We start from the raw sequence: 22,674 nt of genomic DNA, 5'->3' as shown, positions 1-22,674 counted from the left end.
ACGCATTGGGTCAATTTCATAAAACATTTTTGGGTAAAGGGGCAAGGGTATAGAGGATTTTTTTTTTTAAAAAATCGTTTAATTGTTCAAGTGAAGGGCAAAGTCCCCTTCCAAGGCGAGATAAACAAGAAAAAGCAAAAATCAAGCGGATAATTAAAAAAAATCTTCTCAAGAACCACTGGGCCAGAAGAGATGAAACTTGTGAGGTAGCTTCCGAGGAATATTATACATCCTCTTGTCCGAATTGGAGGGCAACATGCATTTTGTCGGACCCAAGAACCAAACTGTCTGCCTGAGGCCGTTGGCAGACAGTTTGGTTCGGGGGTCGACAAAACGCATTTGCCCGAGAACATAGTCAATAAATGTTTTGTTATACCTTTCATTTTAATTTTTTTGACACGTATTTTGAATTGTCTGAATTCCGTGTTGTAATCTTAGGTCCGTCAATTTTGAACACCAACGAATAAAAATGCCACTATAGGGGATGAATATGTTCTACAAAATATACATTCATGAAAAGGCTTCAAATTTTTTTCTTTAAAATCGCTGGACCAGTTAAAGTGAAACTTATGTGGAATGTTTCTAAGGTAGTGAATATATTCTAAACTACAAACGTATCCAGTACTTGAGGCAAAACCAGAAAATCGAAGTTTTGCATGGGATTTCAAGAAGTTTTCAAAAATCTAATGAATACAAAAAAAATGCAATATAAATGAATTTGCAAACATTCTCATGTTGTGTATGTGTGTTTTTCTAATTAATGACTCTGGGTGGAGCCATAACACAGGACCACAATTTTCAATGTAAAATGTATTTTTTTTTTAACTGGTGAACAGCAGGGCTTACGGAATTCTTGTTTGAAAAAAATTCTTTTACTTTTCAGGTTTTACTCATTTTATCACGCAAGTGGAAATGTAAAGATCATTACGGTTCCAAATTATCCAGAACACGCTTGAATCAGGAATCCTTTATTCAGTATTTATTCTCCATTCTGAAAACAGTCTAGCACAGTGACTATCATATTAAACCAACGATGGTCCAATTTACAAGCCTTGATCTGTTTATGACACATATTGATTTCTCAGCTACTATAAGAAGATATATTCTTGTTATTTTGTGTAAATTGAAATGCAAGTGCAACAGTGGTAATTTAGCAGGGTTGAATTTTTAGAGATCGTAATCGTTGTCACTTATTTTAACAAAGAAGACTAAATACTTTTTCTACCCTACCTGTTTTAATAACTTTTTAACATTAAGGTGTACTATCCCTCTGATATGAGAGAAAACTTTCTTGTGACATTTCATGATGAATTTATGAAATTCAGTCATGGATTGTCTTTTTCAGAATTCACAGAGTTTATAAACGAGGACCATTTTGTAGTTAACTCAAACAAATCTGTGATAGTGTACATATATTTATTTCTAGTTTCTATTGCAAATATTTTCATTTATTATTTATACTAGTTTACCTAAAACTTTTATACTCAGTTCTTTAAAACTGTCTAATTATATAAATTGAGATATTTCTATCTCCAAACATATAAGTCTTTTAATTATCACAGAAATTGTAGGTGCTGAATTGTTCATAATCATTTAATTAATATTTTGTTTCAATAAAAATAATTTCAAAGGGCGATAATGGAAAGATAAGTCTTGTTGATGAATGCATATTATTTTACAAGAACAGAAAAAAATTTCATATCCTGATTTAAAAAGAAACTCTTAATGATGTTTTCTAATGAGAATTAGAAAGGTATGATAGTAAAAATTATTTTCATGATACCTTTTATTTTTAATTTTATTGTGAGATAAAAAAAAATTCTTGATCTTTCTATTTACCATATCAAATTTTCTCACATCATGATTAGACATAATATTCATTTCTGAAAAGGTAAGCAACGCTTCATACTTCAAACTATTTTCCATTTGAATTTGATGCTAATGCTAATGATGAAAATCAATATTTGAATTTTTTTTTAAATGGTGGAATTTGGAGCAGGGGGATATTTAAACCTTAACAAAAATTATATAGCGCTCCTAAATATGCTACTTTTTAAGGCAAAAAAATATTTTACTGTAATCACATTAATTTTCATAGGGAACAGATCATGGTTTGAGGATCAAACTAATGAACATTTTTGATGTTATGTAAATAGATTTGATTTTTGGATACATAGTTACATAATCCTATTCTATCTTAATTTTCTAGTTAATTTATCATCCTATTTTGTACTCTGGCCAAATCATGGATACAAGAAATGAATGTTTAAAACCTAATCTCTACATCTTTGGATATAACTTTCAAGAAAAACTGAATATTGTAAAAATTATTTGCCATGCTATTTTCACCTACAAAGAATAAGTGTAACTAGAACTGTCCAATAGGGACAAATACCCCCCGCTGGGTTTTTCAGAGAAGGTGCCAATTCAAAAATACTTTATGGATCTAGAGATGTTCACAATTTACTTACAAAAATTTGCAGTGAAATATTATTGCTCATCGTGTTTCTTAATGAATGAAACAAAGGTGCAACCAAATGAAACATCAATACTTATACATTGTAATTCCATTGTAACATTTTTTTTTTTATTTCTGCATTAAAAAAATATATTGCAATTATGTGTTATGTCACTCTGCAAACTGATTGTTGAAAAAAAACCATTATACAAAATCAAATTAATCTTGATATATCAATTTGAAATGCATTTTGAAAATAAAGAGCTGTTCATCCAGTAATGAAGTGCTTTGACAGACAATAAATTACAATTAAGAGAATAAGAGAAGAGAGATCTTTAATTCTTGTGCCTTATTCCCTGGAGATTAGATAACACACACGCTTGATAAGAGATATGCCTTAACAACTTCCAACACCAAACTCATTAATTTATCTTTAACTGGATGCATGTCCAGTCATTATTCCCAAGAGACAAATGAAATTACATTATCTTCTGTGCAATGTAAAAACTGTTTTTAACACTTGATGATGTTTCTTTTTTTTAAGTTTTTATGAGTAGTTTTAAGCTGTAGTATTTTTGAACAGATATTCTAGATTCTATATCTCAAACCTTATACATGAGCCCAAAATGAACAAGTCAATTAAAATAAAAAATAAAACCTGTAAAATGCAAAAAAATTAACAAAAAGAGTTGAAAATTCCAGGTGCACACCTTCATATGGTGAATAATAAGTGTACAAATTTTCAGATTAATCCTTGCAATAGTTTCTGAGAAACGGTCCAGACAAAACCACAAAATAAAAATGAAAAAACACCTGTAAAATTCAAAATAATAATCCAATCAAGATGAAAATATCAGGTGCACAACTTCATATGGTGAATAATATGTGTACAAATTTTCAGACAAATCCTTCCAATAGTTTCTGAGTAATGGTCCGGACAAAATCTCATCTACAGACAGACAGACAGACAGACAGACGGACAGACGGACATGGTGATTCCAATATACCCCCCCTAAACTTCGTTTGCGGGGGGGGGTATAAAAAATATGACTTCTATGAAAGATAACAGGGGAGTAGAAATGACTAGGGGTTCCCTGTTGTTTTTCATTTACTTCCTAATGCTTTGTGGCCTCTGATAAATTACAGGTAGTCCATTTCTATATTGCATTAGGGGCACACTATGTTTCATTATTGAATCTTTTCATACCTTTCAGACATCTCTCGATCATACTCTTGGTAAAATAACAGAAATGTAAAAGTCTTTTCATTCATGAAGAAAAACCAAATTTAAATATTATTCCAATGAGAACATATACACCAAGTATAAAAATATAATACAATGATTTGTGAAAATTTGTTGAATCGACAAAATTATAGTACAAGTGTATTGTCTATGATGACTTGATGCATAACATACTTATTTCACAAAAAGCTTAAGTTCAGAGAGATTGCATCTGCTGAAATATTCTTACATGTACAACATGTATACAATCATACATGTACATTATGAATGCCTGATTGCTATAAACTTTATGTGAGATGCATGCACTTCTAACCATCTTAAAAACAATTCATAAGTAAAATAACAAGACCATCTTCAATGACAGCATGGCATTACAATAAGTAGAAGTATGCTTTACAATTGTTCCCACTTTTTGTCACTTTTAGTCAATAATATCTTATTTATTTTACCTCATGAAATCATTTTCAGTTTTGTGTAGTTCAACAATATTTCTATTCTATTGAATTCTCATCATACAATACATAAACAAATACCTCTAAGTCAATTTATTTAGTATTTTCGGAGGGAAATGGCATGCATCTTTGAGCAACTACACTGTATTATGAAACTTGAAAAGCTTTTTTCAGACTGTGAAAGTGAATGAAGATTTAATCAATGTACAATTTTAAGAAAATTGTTGAACTTACTTACAGCAAAGTTTTGTACCCATGTTTTTATGTGCCGGGATCGATAAATCCGGAGTGTATATTGTTTTTAATCTATGTTTTTAGAGAAGTAAAAAAGATCAAAGATGGATAAAAATTCATTTAAAAAGGAAAAAAATCAGCCAATGCCTCCCAAATACATTTTTATCAAAAAAAAACTGGAAAGATCAAGTCTGAGGAGTGTCTTTTGGAGGTTTTGTATCTGCTGATGTTTTCTTGTCATTACCAATATATTTACTATAATATTTTAGTGCTGTTTCTTTAAATTTTTCAATAATTTCCTGTGTGTTGGTTCTAACACTGCCAAAGAAAACCAAGGCTTTGGTCTCCATGGGTTTCCAGTAATGTTCACAGACTTCATTCTTGTTATCTTTACATGATGCGTAAAACCCGCCAATCAAAACTGCTACCAGAAGCATGAAAATGGCAAGGATGGTGAACCATGGGATTCCAGATTTCGAATCTGTAAGATAAAGAAGAAAATCAGAACACTGCAATGTCGCATTGAATAATCATAGATATACTAAGAGAAATAATACAGTAAACAATCGATCTCAGCAGCTGCAATGTAATATTTTTTATTCATTTCAGTATCACTTTAAATTGGGAGTTTGAGTACAGTACATTCCAAGTGTTTTTATCCCTGTTTTTTCCATCAATATGTCACAACTACACATTTTTTCATCAATTCTTAGGAAGCCCAAACTTTCTTTTTTGTACATGTATAAGTTGACCTATCAATCTGTGCAATAAGGCCTAAAATTATAATTTACTCCCACTGTTAAACAAGAAATGTTTGAGAAAAATATCTCCCCCTTATGTGACAAGTCTAAAATAGAGAATGAATTTCAATTTTGAACATCTGTAATTTTTGCGATAACAACTGGCCATCTTTTAGTTGTGACAATGTAATTCTATGTTTGATCTCTATCACACCCCAAAATCATTAGAATATACTGCTATAAAGATTAAAATGCATATGGTGCATACCAATTACTGTAGATCATTAAATTTTTGTGAAACCTTATTTTTGTAAGGTAGATATTAACCTTGCATTAGACAGATGATTAGCATTATTTTCACAAATTGTAGTTACTATTCCACATAATCAAAAGAAAACTAAAGCACACTTTCTTGCGTAATTATGTGAAAAGTTCTCACCAATAAGAAGTGATTTACAGTATATGTAATAGTGTTTTTCCATTTCTTTTTTATAAATTAGAATTTCTGGGATTCAATTTAAGTTAAAACTTTTTTTTATTTTGGTGTAAAATCTCAGAATCACATAACCCTCCTTTTTTTCCTCACCTGTGCTTTTCTGTCTGTCTGTTTTGTTTCCAATGTTTCCATTCTTTCCCTCTCCTATAAATTCAATATATACTTATTAATGAAATATCTCATAACAGGGAGATAACTCTACTCAGATCTATGACTTTTCCTTATTTTAATTCATATTAACTAGTCAAGTTAAAGATAACATCTGTCAAATTTGGCCCCAAAATTTTGATTAAATCTGCATATTTTAATTTATATAAATAAAATTCATTGAAAATAGACTTTTTACAATCATACAGGACTGCTATATATAAAATCAGAAATAATACCAGAGACGTTACTCCTTATATCTTTTTAAAGAAAGTAGTTGTTACAAGAAAAAGTTATACAAAAGCCTAATTTTTGCTGAATTCTCCAGCTCATATTCTCATTGTACCATGTTTCTTATCAGGTGATGAGGACATATCCCCCTCTGCTGTAGATTCCTCCTTCCTCCTCTTGTTTTCAAGTTTCTTCTGTTTTCTTTCTTGGCGCACTCTTTCTCTTTCTTCCTCTTCCTTCTCTTTTTGTCGTTTCTTTGCCTCTGTAAGATTGATGCATGTATTTTATTATACTCATGTAGAAGTGGTGCTGAAAGGACAGTGTAGCTTGCTTTCAAAAGGGAAAGCAGACCCTGATTATTTCTGCTTTGCTATAAAGGCAATATTAAGCAGCAAAAAGCCTTAATTCAAATTAGAAAGTTTAAATAATATCATTACACCAACTTCAAAGAAATATTGCTTTTTTGAGTAAATTTTCAAGAAATGCGCAAATTAAAAATACTTAATTTATTGATATGGTGATACAATGCTTATGAAAGAATTTCAAATGTGTCCATGATAAATATATAAAATATGCTTGTTTAATATTTTGTACATTCTATGTAGTATTTCTTTATTTAAGAAGTCTATTGGATACCTCTTTCCTCTCTTAGCTTCTTTTGTTTTAGTCGCTCAAGTTCTGAATTATAATCCCTGAGGTACTTTAGAACCTATTTTTTGAAGGAAAAAAAAACAAGGATTAGATTATTCTTAATTTTTTAAAAGAAATTCATGAAATTTCGATTCATTCAAAAACCATTAACCAAAGATACATGTAATTACATGAATAACAATGAAATGCTTTTCATTTTTATAATGATTTCTTGATCAGCAATTTTGCTGGTCATTTTCTTACTTGAGTTGCACACTTCTTGCACTGGTTTTCATCTAAGCAGTCTCCAGCAATTTTCTTAAGGTCAGTCTGGAGTGGGTTATCCTTCAAGTCAAGCCATTTGAGTTTGGTCAGTTTATAAAAACTGATTGGAAGAATGGTCAGCTGGTTTCCTAGGAGATCAAGGTGCTGAAGGTTCTGAAGGTTTCCAAAGTTGTCAGGGAGTTCTGTTAACTTGTTTTTACTGAGGTCAATCTTTACTAGGTGGGTCAAAGAACTAAAATTGTCCTGCAAAATAATTTCAAGTTCCATTAAAGTATATGCAGTTACTTTGGTGTATTAAATGTGGGAAAGTTATCTACATGTGTAACTTGTGAAATTTTAAGATGAATCATCAATAATTTATCCAGACTTACTGGTAGGGATACAAGTTGATTGCAGGATAAATCAAGCCGTGTTGCTTTTGGAATGGCAGCCTATTTAATAAAAAAAAAATTCATCATTAAATAGGATGAACCCTAGTATTCTGTGGTGAGGCTTGTCCATTTTAAATAAAGTTAGATAATTATAAACAAGTTCAGATTACTCACACTAAAAGATTATTTATGAGTTGTATTATGGTTATTGTTTATGATTACTATTGTTTACGAGTGCTGTAGAAAACCCTTCTTATCATGTTTTTATAAGACTCTGAATGTGTTGGTGACAAAGATTCCACAATGGCAATTATAAGGCAGGCAAACCATCAGACTACCAACATCCCTACAGCAGGAGTCTTCAGACTGCTTAAAAACCTCAATGTGCATAAAGCTAGAGCCCTGACAACATCAAACCCACTGTCCTTTATATGAAACTAGCCAGTGAGATAGCTCTGACACAGATTTTCAGGAAATCTTTGACTGAATGAAAGTACCAGCTGATGGAAGAGATGCAAAATAACACCCACATTTAAGATGGAAAAAAAGAATAAAACAGTAACCATAAACTACAAATCTATATATATTATATGTATCAAACAATGTGATGTAAAATCATGGAGCACATTGTAACCAGCCTTATCATAAATCATGCAAAAGTGAGTAAAATCAAGTATCCACTCCTGGATTCAGAAGAAAAAGATCAGGTGAAACACAGTTATTACAATGCGTGGACAACCTTAGTGAACCTAACCAAAAGCCAAGAACAAGGAAGCTGTACTGTTAGTCACAGATTCGTTTTAAGCCTTTGATGAAGTTTCCCATAGTCAAACTTCTTCAACAATATGGAATCAGAAGAAGCATATAGTAGAACTGAGCTTTTCTATCAACATAAGGCAGGTTGTGGTGGTTGATGCTGCTGAGACTACAAGCATCTTAGACAGAATGTTATATCACTAAAATAATAAATGTCCTCAGGACCTGGTTTAATGATAGAATTCGTTCTGTGTATTCACAATGTAGCAAAATAAACATAGGCGATAACTCGAACTCTGTGCATTTACTACAGACAATCTAGAGAGTTCCGAATGCAAATGTAATGGTTTTGGCCGTGGATATCGGCCTGGATAGCTCAGTTGGTAGGGCACCGGATTGGAGATGCAGGGGTCCCGGGTTTGATTTCTGGTCCAGCCATACATTTTCTCCTTTCCTGTTACACAAACATGGCATGTAAATTTGAAGCGAAATAAAAAGGTTGAGAATATTAGTTGAATTTTCGTCTTTCTCTGGATTACATTTTTGGTTTAAAGGCATACACAACCTCAAAAAAGGTTCTTCAAATTCGTTTTGGAGTGAATCTGAAATTTTTTGCTACATTGCAAGTATATGGGTGGTATTCTAACTGTGGTGAGGGCTTGTCCCGAGACACAGGTAGATTATTCTAACTACAACATGCTACAAGAATCTTTACAACATTGGTTAATAAAAAAAACACACACACAAAGGCTTGTGACAGCTTTGACCTCTTTTACGGTCGCACATTTTGACTGATCAACAATGAAACAAGAGACAGCTTTTCACGGGATATTTCTCTTAACCCTCTCAGTGCGCTGACATATGTTATTTGAATTTTTCAAAGAAAAAAATCTACCGCTCTTACTTTCTAAGAATTATTTTTTTTAAATCCATACCAGTTCTTTAACAGGAACTGTATCTAAATTGTTGAGACTTAAGTCCAACTCATTTCCCTCCAGTTTATCCTTCAGATTATCTTTCGGCATTTTGCACGTTTAAAGTGAAAGTTGTAATTGCACAAACCGGAAGCTGCTGTCATTGTGTCCATAGTGTTCATCTTGGTTAACCCAGAGGGTAATTACCGAAATTCTTTTTTTGATTGGCTGAAAAGAACACACCTAGACGATTTAAATAAATATACATGATAAATCAGCAGAAAAATAACTTGAAGTGTAAAAGTATTAATTTGTTTACAATGCCTACCAGTTATAGGTAAGTGTGTTTTATTATGTCTTGCAAATATTCTGTACAAAGCAAAAGTGAAAGTAGTGTAGCCCTTTTCCTTCGATTGATATTGTAATTTCTCGTTTCGTGTCCCATTAAAGATTAGATTATTAATATAAAGTCACAATCCAGGAGAAGAAACACATATAACATATGTATTCAAAAAGGATCGTCAAAATGAAAACAAGATAGCGCCCTCTGACGGTTACAAACGCTAACGTGATTCTTTACCAGACCCTCTGGGTGGTCGGAGATTTACGTCTTTGTGTCCATTGTTCATCTTGGTTAACTTAATGTTTGATCGAAATAAGAAGTAAATATTAATTTCACCGACGACAAATTGTTTTAATTTCATTTTTATTATTTATTAGATAATAATTTATTAAATGCATGGTGTTAGAGTGCGACAGTTGTCATGTTTTGAATGATAATGATATTTTGGAGTTTTTTTCTGATCGGGTTCGGAATCTAAATTTTGAATTCAAGCTACAAAGTGACATTGATTTTTAGCATGTTCCCCGTCCTTCCAGAGAGAGACTTTTATAACATTGAATATACGTAACTCAAAATAATAATAAATATGGTGAGTATGTTACCTGTACTGTTGGTAAGGTAAAGGACAGCAAAGCTGTTGCTGATATATAAAGAAAAAAAGCAAATTGATATGAATGACTGAAAGCTTTATTTGATAAGTAATGAACATGATGAAATACTTCAAATAGGTTATAGAAGCATAAATCAAGTTATTTAATTAGCAGGACTTGATATATCTTTTTTAATTCAGTTTTTCTAAAAGCCCTTTTTTAATAGTGTCTCATACTAAGTTTTATAATGAATATAATTGGATTAAATTCTTATTCCCCATTCACATCTTATGAGTCATGAAAATGTCATTTTTCAAATGAATCTACATAACTTGGAAGATTCCAAGCTTCCTTGATAGCCCTCAAATAAATCAGGGAAAATTGGAAAACCTTTTAATGGTTTTATGGTTGCCTAAACTTAAAGACAGTAAATCTGATGATTTTAGATTTCATTGTTCTTGGGTGCGACCTAATCTCAGCGAGATTCGAAGGGACTAAAATTTGGTCTGATGTCCACTATACACCTCAGCCCAGTCCCATACAAATTGACTTGCCCAGACTTTGACTGCTTGTTTCAATCAATACGGGCTGAAATGAATTACCTGCCTGCTTCAACTTTTTCCTTTGGACATCCTTTCAAGTCTCTATTACTATTCATGTCTTACCTTTAAAGGGTTTAAATCCAGCAAAATATAAAGTTGTTTATTTTTCATGGCCGTTTGCTATTCATCTAAACCTCCGATGCTGAAGAGTTCCAGCAATCGGCAATCATGGCAATCCTTGGCTGACTCCGCTATGCTCCATTCAAATCTCGGATGTGATAGGTGGAGTAATACGCATCAAGTCGATACATTTCTCCGCCGGAAACTGCCTTGTCACTCATTTCATATTTGGCTCTGCCTAAAGTTCTTCAAAAAGGTTTCTTTATTTGTGTAATTCCCCATGTTAATTACAAAGATATGTAAGTAGTCTTTGAAAACAAGAACACAGTGTTGGGCGTGCAACAAAGTAACTCGGATTTCAAAAGTATAACATTTGAATGAAATTCAAATAATATCACATGAATAATCAGCAAAATGGTTGATCACTGTTGACGTCTGAGGTTATGTGCGAGGTACGAGCCATCCAAGGAACTCCGAGTGCCGCAATAGTGTGCTTGAAATACTTCATACTTTAGATCATTCCTATAGGAGATAGTTGTAGAACCAAGTATTCGAAGCAGACTATTGCAGAACTTTTCAGATGCTCCACTGCTCTTTCCAAATATTGAAATAATTAAACACAAAATACGGTTAAACTAAATTCTATGAAAGTTCCTTTAAATTTGCTGCATTTTTTTTTCATATGTGAAAAATTAGATTCGGTTAAGTATAAAAAAGTTTTCTTTCGTATTTCGTATTTTTTGGTCATTTTGTTAATTCTTAAAATGGCCCTTCAGATTATATTGATGGCCCATGATTTCATTTTCAAAATGGTTGATTAAAAATGGTAACATTTGCGCCATAGTCCCATTTACCATTCTGGCCTTTCCAATCACTGCCTGTTGTACAGTTTAAGACCTACCACAAACTATAAAAAGGCATGTTATAAATGTGTATGGTGGTTAGTAGGGCTGTATCAATATATCGATATGTATCGGTATTCAAGAAAAATATCGAATGGAAAAATAACTTCCAATACGTATCGGACAGACAGTTTTTCTTCTAATTCTGTTAAAAAGATGGGAATTTCAACCACCAAAGATTATATTTTGAATTAAAACTGATCAATAATTATATAATTTTTAAGGAAATAACAGTTTTTATAATTATTACAAAATACAAAGATAATTTTATTTGAACACATTGATTTTACTGTCATTAAAAGTTTTAATTTGAAGCATTATTTGTAATGACAATGAGACAAGAACTTTAAAATGGGTAATAAAACACTTAACTGTTATGAAATTCATGCATTAAAATGATTAGAAGCCTTTCCTGATGGACTTGTTTTAGAATCCAATATATCGCATATCGCTTTAAAAAATATTGTATTGTATCGTATCGAAATTTTTGGCTCAATACACAGCCCTAGTGGTTTGTTGGGTTCAATCGCCAATGACCAGATAGCTCAGTTGGTAGAGCACCTGACCGGAGATTCAGGCCATTTCAGGGGGCCCGGGTTCACAGCCCGGTCTGGTCTACTGCATTTTTCTCCTCTCCTGTTACATGTGCATGCACATACCATTTTTTTGGCAGAGAATTTCATTAAATTCATTTTTGAACATCTTTTGCAAGAAATTCATGCTACCCCTTTCCTACCATGTTTCTATCCTTGCTGAGATGATTGAGAACTTTTTTTTCCATGTGGACTCATCAAAATTTTCCTGCACAATGCGTTAATTTTTCTTCTAATGAACTTGAATTTCCTCTTATTATGTTTTCAAAAATACATGCCCCAAAACTTATTTACTTTGCAAACTGTTTAGACCAAACAGTTTGCAATGTAAATAAAGTTTTCAGAAGTAATAATTTTCTATCCAGCTATGTCATAATGTAAATAATATGATTGTCAACTGTCAGTGAAATTCAAAAGATAGTCTGGCCATTTGTTTGTGCATTCACACACCTCAAAATGTATGTATGTCTCTTAATTGACACTGTAATGTTCATTTACTTTGGTGAGTGATCCAAATGTTTTTGTTATTTCAGAAACCATTAATAGAACTTATTATTGGTTGTGCTCAAGTGGTAGCTCGTGCATTCACTAGGGCAGTCCAGGAGGAATTTAAAGCCAGTCAGCAGGCAGCTCAGAGAGCAGGGGGAGGGAGACAGGGGGCTAGAAGAGCCGCTAATGATACCGTATCAGGAATTAGTTTACAGGTGATGCATTCTGTGTTATGTAACATTTTCTGTCAACCTAAAAGACCTTTATGAAATTTACAAGTGTCACTGGAATACCCGGTATATTTAATAGCATGTTTTTTTCATCGTCAATCTTCCATTAAAAAAACTGTTAAATACAACATGGTCAGTGTCACTCAAGTTAGTCTTGTCCCATTCGCAACTACCATTTGTATTCTCTCTGTGATATGTGTACTGGTATGTAAGTTTTTATGCATCTCACAGAAATTTTGTTTCATGCTCAAAATATGTATTTTTTGGTCAAATCATTTAGAAATTTTAACAATTTTGCATTTATTGCTTTAAGAAAGGCATTATAAAAATAATTTATTTTTCCTTAGAATACACCTCAAAAGGTACATGTACTAATGCAAATTTAGAAAAACAAATTTAAGTTAACAGTCAGATAGATGGAAAAAAACTTTTCATTTGTGCAAATAACTTGCTTATTTATTATATTGTGTTCTTTATTTAGGAGGCCAAACAGATTTTGAATGTAAACAATTTAGAAGATGTAGAAACTGTTGAGAAAAACTACAAACATTTATTTGAAGTCAATGATAAAGCTAAAGGAGGTTCTCTATACTTACAGTCCAAGGTAAGTTAAAAAAACAAAGAAAGAAAAGAATTAAATCACTTATAATAAAATAATGGGGTGTAAAGGATTTTTTTTCCTGGGAAGGGGATGAACATGATTGAATTTAAAATTGAAATTGAACTTTTTTCTAAAGTTCAGTTGTGTAAATGTACTAAAAAATAATCGTACTGTAAGTTATTACTTTTACAATGTCTATGCATTTAAAAAAAATAATGTCAATATTTTCAGGTATATCGAGCAAAGGAAAGAATTGACATGGAGTTTAAGAAATCTGACCAGGAATCAGGGACTAGTGATGCTAAAGAGGAATCTAAAACTTAACAAAAGTGTTTCCTTAAAGTTACTTCAGTGTTAAACATCAGTCTGTGATCAAATGTAAACTTCATAGAAGAAAGAAGGGAGGAAGAAATGTGGGCTTTCACGTTCATACAGCTGTAAGAGATAGAGCAAGTGTAACATTTATCTGGCTGTTTGTAGACCATATTGGAGTGATCATCTTCACTAATTATTACATGTGAGAGACGCATCTGAGGAGAAATTTGATTTTTGTGAACTAGTATGTGATCATTGTTTTATTATTATTATTCATTTTTGAATGATTTTAATCCATTAGAATTGTTAGTCAGCAAGACTCCTATAACTCAGGAAGGCAATGGTTATTAATTAAGTTAGAGTATAATGTGATAATGAAGGAAAGCATGATCACTAAGCTATGAGGAATTCATTCGTATAAAGTTCTTAATAGTATGTAAAACGAGTCATAATATTCACCTTTTTATTTTCAGGATGATTTTTTTATCACAATTGATTAAAAAATGAGTCATAAAAATTCAATTCAGAAATGTCACATGTGTATTGTACAAAAATATATGTATGAACAATAAAAAAAATTAGGCTGATATTCTAAAACATGCATTTACAGTAAATATGAATAAACTCAAAAAACACCATTTTCAGTATTGCATTTCATATGAGGCAGAAGGTGAGAAAAAAAAATGTCAATTCACATTGTTGTACAGGAGAAACATCCAACAATCATGCAGTTTTATCCTTATAGAAAATGAACAGTTCCACAACATGCATTTTATTGATTTTAATATGGTGATAAGCACAAAAGTGAATGATAGTGATTACACAAGTTACAATAAAATTCACAAATAAATGATCTGATTGAGAATATGGTTTAAAGACCTTGAGGGACTAATTGCTCTTGAGTATCATAACACATTTTTTTTCGGTAAAATTCATAAGTATTCGAATTTTTGGAAGCTAATTGCTTGCACAAAATTCGTATAGAGTTTTGTAGAGTATATAATGGACATATTGCTCTGTAATTATTCAGCGAATGTACACAAATATATCGAAAATTAAGATACGACAATGAAGGTTGTTATTATAAGATTACAGCAGAAAATCAAACCGTGTTGAGTAGACTGCATCTGGATTCTGGGGGTCTGTTGCGTGAACCTCGAACTCTGTTCCTCCAAACTTCATAGAGACCTTTATTTGCGCGCCCTTTTTCCATCCGCCCTCTGGCGGTTTGATGATAATTTTCCCGAGCATCTCGCAGTTCTCGTCCGTCGTAAACAATGGATTTTTATCGGGGGTTGCATATATTTGTAGGGACATTGGAGCGTGTGGTTTTGGTACGTCGTATGTTTCATCTACACTTTTGTTGACATCAACACTTTGGCCAGCCTCGATGAACTTGCTGAAGAGATCCTTACAAAGAACCTCGTTGTCGTGTTCCAATCTTTTTTCCGGTGGATGTCGCTTTTCATCGAAATTGTCGTAGACAGCAACTCCATACGTATATTTGCAAACACGTGAAGAGATGGTTAATGGGGCATGTCCACATAAGACGGCTCCTTTCACTATGGCTAAACCAGCATCCGGGGGAACTACAACGCGAAGTTCGGGAAACGCCTGTTTCACCGCATCCACTATAATATTGGATGTGGAAAATCCACCAACCATCAATATGGCAGATATTCTGTTTTCATTATCTTGATTTTCCAGGATGTTTCGAACATGTGCTACGATTTGTTTCTTAGGATCATCAAATAGCGTTTCCATTAATTCTCTATCAATTGCAAGTTTGTTCCCTGGTTTTATTTTTATTTTGTCAGCAAACTCTGAGTTTGCTACGATATCTTTCAAGCTCATGCCTTTCATTTCTTTTACATAATCAGAAAGCACGGCTGGAACGGAGATAATAACTGGTCGAGTGTTTTGTCCCAATTTATCTCGAATATATCTCTTTTTCATTTCAAAATCCCTCTGAAACTCAAGCATGTCCGTTCGTCTTTCTGTTTTAAACTTCAATAGAACGTCCTCCCCAAAAATAGATTTAAGCATGTTGTAGTATGCCTTATCCACGTTTGTCCCTCCCCATGCACCTCCACTGGCTACATTGATTTCTCGTAGGGAATTTTCATCTACAACTTCATGGACTGTAACGTCGCCAGTTCCACCTGATAATGTATATTGAACATAAGTATAAGAAATCATTTGAGCCTAAGCCTATCAAATACATTCGTGTCTGTCTGTTTTTCTCTGAAGTAACACATTTTTACATACCACCGAGATCTAGTATCATATACCGAGTCCCGATACTAAATGGAACTATTTTCATGTTCTGTCCATCTTCATCCGCCTGCTTCTCGGCTGGCACATATTTGCAGAACAACGAGGCTGCTTCAGGTTCAAGGGCCAACTGCAGGTTATCTGACGGTATTCCCGCCTGAATCATAAAAGCAAAAAAAAAAAAAACTTAGCTTTCTCTCCTCTCTCTTTCTCTCTCGAATTCAAAAAATTGGTAAATAAAGTTAAGATTAGTCATTCACTTGCCTCCACTGCGGCTTCTCTCATGAATTGTTTCGCAGGTTCATTCCATATTGCAGGAACTGTGAGGACCCACTGTATGTCTTCGGGTTTTAGATTCAATGCACGTTCTTCTATAGTTTTGAAGAAATGCTTTTTCAGGTATTCAATGGAATGTCTGAACACTGTACGAGCTGGAAATCCACGCCCACCCGAATCTTCAATAATGACGTCACGGTTCATTATCTTCAAACAGAGAGATTGATGACATATCAGACTTGTATCAAGAACGGTGAATAGTATTTTTTGTCTCACAAAGTTATTAATTTGGTAAGTTTAGAAATAAAAAAGTTTTTCATTTATCATGCTTTGGTATATTAATGGATATATTACAAATACGGATGAATCGAGTGGAAAAAGTACCATTTTGTTGTGGAGCATCATTTTAAATCGGCGGAAATAGTGGTAGTCATGGTGTTCTTCGTTTTCTATCAAGTCCTGGTACACCTCCTCAGCCTCGTACCCAAAAGAGTTGAAACTGTCGTCTGCATTTAGAAGCAAGGTGGTAGGTGTTTTCCAAGACATTAGACCATTCCCGCCCTCTGCAACCCATGACGTGTTAGTAAAAATACTTCCAATCCTGTCAGCTTCATAGTCATGTCTAAACTGAAAGGCGTATCCAGAATAGGTCGTCCCGAAGTCAATGGCCATCACCAACAGGGAGTCGGTCTTCGACACTCGACCTTCGACAGAAAACAAGAAACGATAAATGTGGTCAAAATACCTTAATTTGATGTTTCCCTTGATATTTGTTAGCCCATGAATTTGAAAGACATCTGAAGCACATTAATTAAGAGTAGAAGGCGCTAAACCATAAGAAAAAAATGTTTCGAGGCTAAGCTTCAATTTTCAATGCTTATTGTTCATATATCTTTGCAAAAAAGTAAGACTCTAATGCTAAATCTGTCTGTCTTTCCGCAAAAACTTTAACCTTGTCCATAACTTTTGAGAGGGTAGGGGTATGACTTTAATATTTCACAGGTGTATTCCTTGTGACAAGACCTTTCTTTTGGGTTCCAACAAATTTGACTGTTTGGCCTTGGAGTTTGACCCACTTTTGCAAAAAATTGCCAATTTGGTTTGACTCACTTCAAATAAAAAACAGCTTTGCCTTATGCCATACCTTTTGAACAATGCGTACCAGGGCTTTCTATTTCTTATGACCTTCCTTTGGATACCAACAACTTTTGACTTTGACGTTGGGGTTTTATTTTAAGACCTACATCTGAAAAACTTTAATCTTCGCCAAGATGTTTGAACAATTGGTTTGGGGCTTCTATACAGTATTTCATTTGTATATTTCATATAACAAGACCTTCCCATGGGTACTATTAATTTTTACACTTTGACCTTAGAGTTTTACCCACTTAAAAAACCACAAGCTTTCATATTTCAAATACATTTTTCACGATTATCCTTTGTTTGGTAACAACATTTTTGATTCCTTGACCTTGGAGATAGACATGCATTTGAGACACTTCAATCCTCACCACAAGAAACCGTGCAGGGAAATCAGTGATTCACTAAACATCTTGTTATAAATGTACGTAGCTATCAAGTACTGTACGTACCAGCTTTTAATGACTGGGGGTCTCGCTTTCTGTTGACAGAATAGTATTAACTATTAATATGGACATCCACAGGTTATATTACATGTATTATTATTATTTTTCTATATTCTAAACATTAGATAAAGTCTATACGTATTTTTCGATTTAAAAAAAAAATTATGTCAGAAAATTACGAAATATCAATCAATATTCATATAGACTTTGTGTAAAAGGTCGTAAAACTTGATTACGAACTTGTTCGTACTGTATATCGGGAAACGTGGCAAAATTAAACAATACTTCCTCGGTTACCACTCAACTAAATAGTGTTTTACAGGGATGTTAATTTTTTTAAAACGAAAGTACTAGACACTATTAAATGGTTATACATGCAGTGATAAGCTAACAAATAAGTAGATATGACTCAAATGCCTATGTTGTTACTCTAACCTTGAAACATATTGCAATGGAATTGGTGATGCAAGGAAAGATTCAACACACAGCACTTTGATGCAATAAGCCACGGTTTCCTTTTCATAGAACAGAGGACATGGCAGTATGAATTCCAGGTCAGGCGATTTGATTCACCTGTTAAGTGCTAAATATTTAAATGTAAATATAGCATTCTTGTTGCCAAACCGAAAGCAGATATTGAAGAATCCGATGACATGAACTATAGGTGTCCAGGGATATAATGGTATAGGTGGTACATTTCAGATTCACCAGGTATATGATTATTACGTTTATATGTGTCTCTGTTGCATGGTAGATTTTATTGATATATTTATTTACATGCAGCTACTTTCGAATGGATAAAATGGGGACTGGTGTCAGTCAACAGGGAAATACCCCCGCTTCCAGTCAACCTAAAGACTCTTCTGAAACGTTCCGCCCACCCAAAGGCTCTTCTGGTCGGCCCCGCCCACCCGGAGACCCTTACCAACATCTCTACACCGTGCTGTGTGAGTATAAGAACGGCAAGAAATCGTTATCCGTGGACGATGTCAAAGCCTTACAGGGATTTATTCAACAGCACCATAAGGTATACTAAAATCGTTACATTATTCAAAAAGATATCGGAGAAAAAAATTTCAGTCATGTTGGAACTATATATAGTAAATGTCCCTACTATTTACTCTGCAGGATGAAAATTCACCCTCATACCTGAGTCTGACAGCAAATAAAGAGAAGCTTGCTAATCTTGAAAAACAACGTCAAGATATTTTGAATAAGTGAGATTCATAGTTACACGTATTTATATAGCAATTTTTGGACAATGCATTGCCGTAATAAGCTTTTTTGTATAGAATGTGGCAAGGTCTAACGGCACTCAAGTTCCCCAAGGATTGATTCATGATTGTGATCTCTACACAACATACCAAAACTATAAATTTATAATTCTTACATGTAATCATATACTTTCTAAAGATCTAGCATCTTAATGAATATCTTTTAATCATATAAGAAAAAAATAAAATGTAAAAGCTCTTCGATTACAAAGTCTCGGGATAAATAAATGGTTACATATGAACAAAGCATTTGAAATGTGTCGTGTGACCTTAGGAATCGAGAGTGAAAGGAATCCACGTACATTTGAAAGCAAACGTCGCTTTTCTTAAAGTAAACTCTGAATTACATGAACTGTAAGAAGTCTACATTTTAAGATACTAGGAGAAAAAGTTTTTTAAAAATACATTTCGTCATTCAAAAATCAAATTTTGGTGTATACTTACCTTTTAATATCTAACATCTTACTTTTTTCAGGATATCGGAAGTCGCAGGTGCCCGTTTGAAATCAAACAATCCTGCCATAGCTGATCTAAGCGACCAGAATCGACCCAGTAAGTTGGCAGAGAAGTTCTCAGAACTGTACGACAACGAATGGACGGACGCGGCAGAGGAGCTGAAGCAGGCGGGCGAGTTCCCGGAGGAAACACCAGAAGAGGATATAGACATCGCTGTCATCAAGTTCCTATTTAATTTTGCCAAGGTGAAGATGCCATCAACATATTCAGATTCTACTGTAGTAATGTGGTATTTCTTACGCTGAATTAATTGTCTGAGAATTCGAAATAATGAGTTAATTCAATTTGTTTGTAAATGGTATAATCCATAGTGAGACCATATACGTGTAAATGCTACCTAAAGCAATGTGTTTTATATGTTCTTCATTCCCTTTTAAGGTAACGTATAAAGAATGCGAAAAGAAAGCAGCGGAACAATTACAACAGGTCAGGGATGCGGTCTCATTTCACAATAAAAATGTAGAAGTAAGTATATAAATAAAAAGTTAGTTCAATAAATGTAAAATATTTTGAGAAAAAGTGGGATAATTTTTAATCAAACCGGAACAATTAATATTGGAGATAATAATGTTCCTTTTTTTAAGGAAATGGCAGTCGAATTAGACAGAAAATGTAGAGATTTTATCAGAAAACATTGTGAAATCACCCTAAGTGAAGCTTTAAAGGTAAATATTATTTTTATTGACAATTTAATATTAGTATTCCTATTTGATATTGAGTGGATGTGTTAGTTTTAAAGAGCAAAAAACTATTATCTTTCTACATATTATCTTCAGATCCTTCCATATAATGTCATAAAAGATCAGAAATTGTGTAAAGAATTGGGAATTACTGTGGACCAGCTGCAGAACTGTAAACACACCAATGACTTTTTAAAACTTTGCGCACGCCTCTGTTGGATGATGGCACTCCAGGATCCGCCCGTATATATGGTTACCAGCACAGATTCCGTGGAAATGTACAGGGCGTACACAAGGTCTGGTGACATCATTGAATATGTTGTTTGGCCAAGCCTTTTGTTGCATAAAGATGGGCCTCTTCTTTACAAGGGCGTTGCTCAATTTAAGAAAAAGGATGGCAAAAAAGAAAATAGTCCCGATGTCAAGAGTCAGATCAAGTCTGAGGCAGACAACAGTAAAACTGTGCATACAGAACAGCCAATTTATGAAAATTTTAATGGGTCAGAAAACAACTCTAACAATTACCAGGACAGCATGAAGAATGGTACAGTAAACCCTCCAGCAACAAAGGCAGGGGATGGTTCTGCTAGAGAAAAACACATAACCACAATTAATGTTAAATGAAATGATTTACTATTGACTTTTGCTATGATTATATGTGATAATTCAATGTATATAGTCATGCTAAAAATGGATATATCTTTTGTATCTCTAGTGATACTACATGCATTACATATAGTGACAATTTATTGTAACCCTCATAATGGCAATTTTTATATTGTCTCTTCAACAATTTTTAAATTGGTAAAGTTATTTTTATAACAAATGTTTTTGATATACTGTATTTTATTTTCAATAAACAGTTACATGTATATACATGTAGGATAATTTAAATTGTTTGACTTGTAAACTAGTGTAAATAAGTTTAATAAACTTATAAAAGAAACACACTGCAAAGTTGTTGGATGGTGTTGACATTTCTGATTTCAATTTCTCAATCATGATATTTATTTTTGGACTTTCTTTTTTATCAAACATGAAAAATACGAGCTCGTGGAGAAGATATTTATAGTACAGTGTTTAAAGGAATATCAATTTCTGATACCTCTCTCTCTCTCTCTCTCTCTCTCTCTCTCTCTCTCTCTCTTCCTAGTGACACACATTAACAACCTAATATGGAGGAGGAAATCTATAGCCCCCTCCGGTAGCGAATTAATCTCTTTGGAGGTGTCATATTTTATTAGCAATGTTTTCAATAAATACATGTAAATGTACATTTATAAATACATTATATACACTGATATGAAAAGTGTTAATATAAAGGTTGGATAGGCAATTACATATGCTAAATAAAGAGAACTGAAATTTAAGTCAACAATCATATAATTTGTAAAATTGGGGAACACAACTGGAAATGAACTTTGTTTAATGTATATATCCTGTAATAAAGTCCCCCCCCCCTGGTCTTGGATATGTGATAAGATACATTTACATGTTAGTGGTTTAACTATTAACTGATTTGTGATTAAAATTTAGTACATTTGCCATTTTATAATTAACAAATCCTTTACATTGGGCAAATGATTCGCATTCTGCATAATTATGTTAATTTGCAACAATAAGATTGTACATCCACTGTTTAAAAGACGAAAGAAAAAACTTTAGGCGTCATGAAATTAAGTCACAAGTCACCTTTCTTAATTTAATAAAATTAAGATCTAAATTATGTGAAGAGAAGACTTTAGGTTGATAATACTAAAAGTACGTGTATTTAATTTCCTTGAAAGAACCCAAAACTTTCTACGTATACATTTGGTGTCTTATAACGGTCGTAAATTGTTGCCAAATTAACATAAAAGTAAGAGATTTCACGTGAGGTTAGATCGATAACAAAATATCTGTAAACACAGTTAAAAAAATCTTTGCTTCCAGTGATAAAATTGGCCATGGACATCCCCATCAGATAAGAAAGGGGGAAATCCTTCGAAGAAATCGTGGTCTTTACTATATTTAAGTTATCGACATCTTAAAAATATAATTAATATAACTACTATATAATACATTATTAATCAAAAGCAACTCATTTGCATTAGATGCTATATATCATATGTGACTGTGGTAAAGGAGTTCTGGGGATAAAAAAGAAAGTTAATGTTTCATCACAATAACAATACTGGTATATCATAAAGCAAAATGATTTTATGACCCACCCACCCACCACCTTTACTTTGCCATGTAAAGTATGGCTACTATATATAATTGTGTAGATGTACCCCTTAATAATTATTTTATTAATCTATAATTGAAAATGTTTGGTAGCGGACCAGCCCCCCTCCCTATAAATGAAATGGATCTGTCCTATCCAAGATGTCTAAGTATAAATCAT

General features: G+C 33.1%; 4 protein-coding genes across 7 annotated transcripts; 2 read left to right on the top strand and 2 right to left on the bottom strand.

Annotated features, from left to right (window-relative positions):
* Positions 1 to 3,504: 3,504 nt before the first annotated feature.
* On the bottom strand, positions 3,505 to 9,129 carry LOC134256137 (leucine-rich repeat-containing protein 59-like). Its single transcript, XM_062738745.1, has 7 exons — positions 8,979 to 9,129; positions 7,288 to 7,347; positions 6,896 to 7,159; positions 6,638 to 6,710; positions 6,117 to 6,263; positions 5,714 to 5,767; positions 3,505 to 4,868 (listed from the first exon to the last, which is right to left on the bottom strand). The coding sequence occupies exons 1-7, from the start codon at positions 9,066 to 9,068 to the stop codon at positions 4,573 to 4,575; spliced, it is 984 nt and encodes a 327-aa protein (XP_062594729.1). The 5' UTR covers positions 9,069 to 9,129; the 3' UTR covers positions 3,505 to 4,572.
* A 646-nt stretch (positions 9,130 to 9,775) lies between these two features.
* On the top strand, positions 9,776 to 14,224 carry LOC134256109 (mitochondrial import inner membrane translocase subunit Tim16-like). Its single transcript, XM_062738716.1, has 4 exons — positions 9,776 to 9,889; positions 12,581 to 12,751; positions 13,248 to 13,370; positions 13,599 to 14,224. Exons 1-4 carry the CDS (start codon positions 9,887 to 9,889, stop codon positions 13,689 to 13,691), a joined length of 390 nt encoding a protein of 129 aa, XP_062594700.1. The 5' UTR covers positions 9,776 to 9,886; the 3' UTR covers positions 13,692 to 14,224.
* An 84-nt stretch (positions 14,225 to 14,308) lies between these two features.
* LOC134256107 (heat shock 70 kDa protein 12A-like) lies at positions 14,309 to 18,341 on the bottom strand. The gene is made up of 5 exons (XM_062738711.1): positions 18,254 to 18,341; positions 16,617 to 16,936; positions 16,221 to 16,439; positions 15,951 to 16,113; positions 14,309 to 15,844 (listed from the first exon to the last, which is right to left on the bottom strand). Exons 1-5 carry the CDS (start codon positions 18,339 to 18,341, stop codon positions 14,772 to 14,774), a joined length of 1,863 nt encoding a protein of 620 aa, XP_062594695.1. The 3' UTR covers positions 14,309 to 14,771.
* Positions 18,248 to 21,069, top strand: LOC134256108 (uncharacterized). 4 transcript variants are annotated; one of them, XM_062738712.1, is made up of 7 exons: positions 18,248 to 18,372; positions 18,602 to 18,845; positions 18,947 to 19,035; positions 19,568 to 19,793; positions 19,987 to 20,073; positions 20,193 to 20,273; positions 20,385 to 21,069. In XM_062738712.1, exons 1-7 carry the CDS (start codon positions 18,362 to 18,364, stop codon positions 20,910 to 20,912), a joined length of 1,266 nt encoding a protein of 421 aa, XP_062594696.1. In that variant the 5' UTR covers positions 18,248 to 18,361; the 3' UTR covers positions 20,913 to 21,069. The 4 variants fall into 4 exon arrangements, with proteins under 4 accessions (XP_062594696.1, XP_062594699.1, XP_062594698.1 ...); XM_062738715.1 differs by lacking the exon at positions 18,248 to 18,372 and adding an exon at positions 18,392 to 18,506; XM_062738714.1 differs by lacking the exon at positions 18,248 to 18,372 and adding an exon at positions 18,393 to 18,500.
* Positions 21,070 to 22,674: the final 1,605 nt, after the last annotated feature.

This window comes from Saccostrea cucullata, unplaced genomic scaffold (genome assembly GCF_032062105.1).
Source record: "Saccostrea cucullata isolate Sc308-1 unplaced genomic scaffold, CSIRO_AGI_Scuc_v1 ctg141, whole genome shotgun sequence".
NCBI lineage: Eukaryota > Metazoa > Mollusca > Bivalvia > Ostreida > Ostreidae > Saccostrea > Saccostrea cuccullata.
The sequence above is the reverse complement of the archived record's forward strand: the minus strand, read 5'-3'. Positions and strand labels throughout refer to the sequence as shown.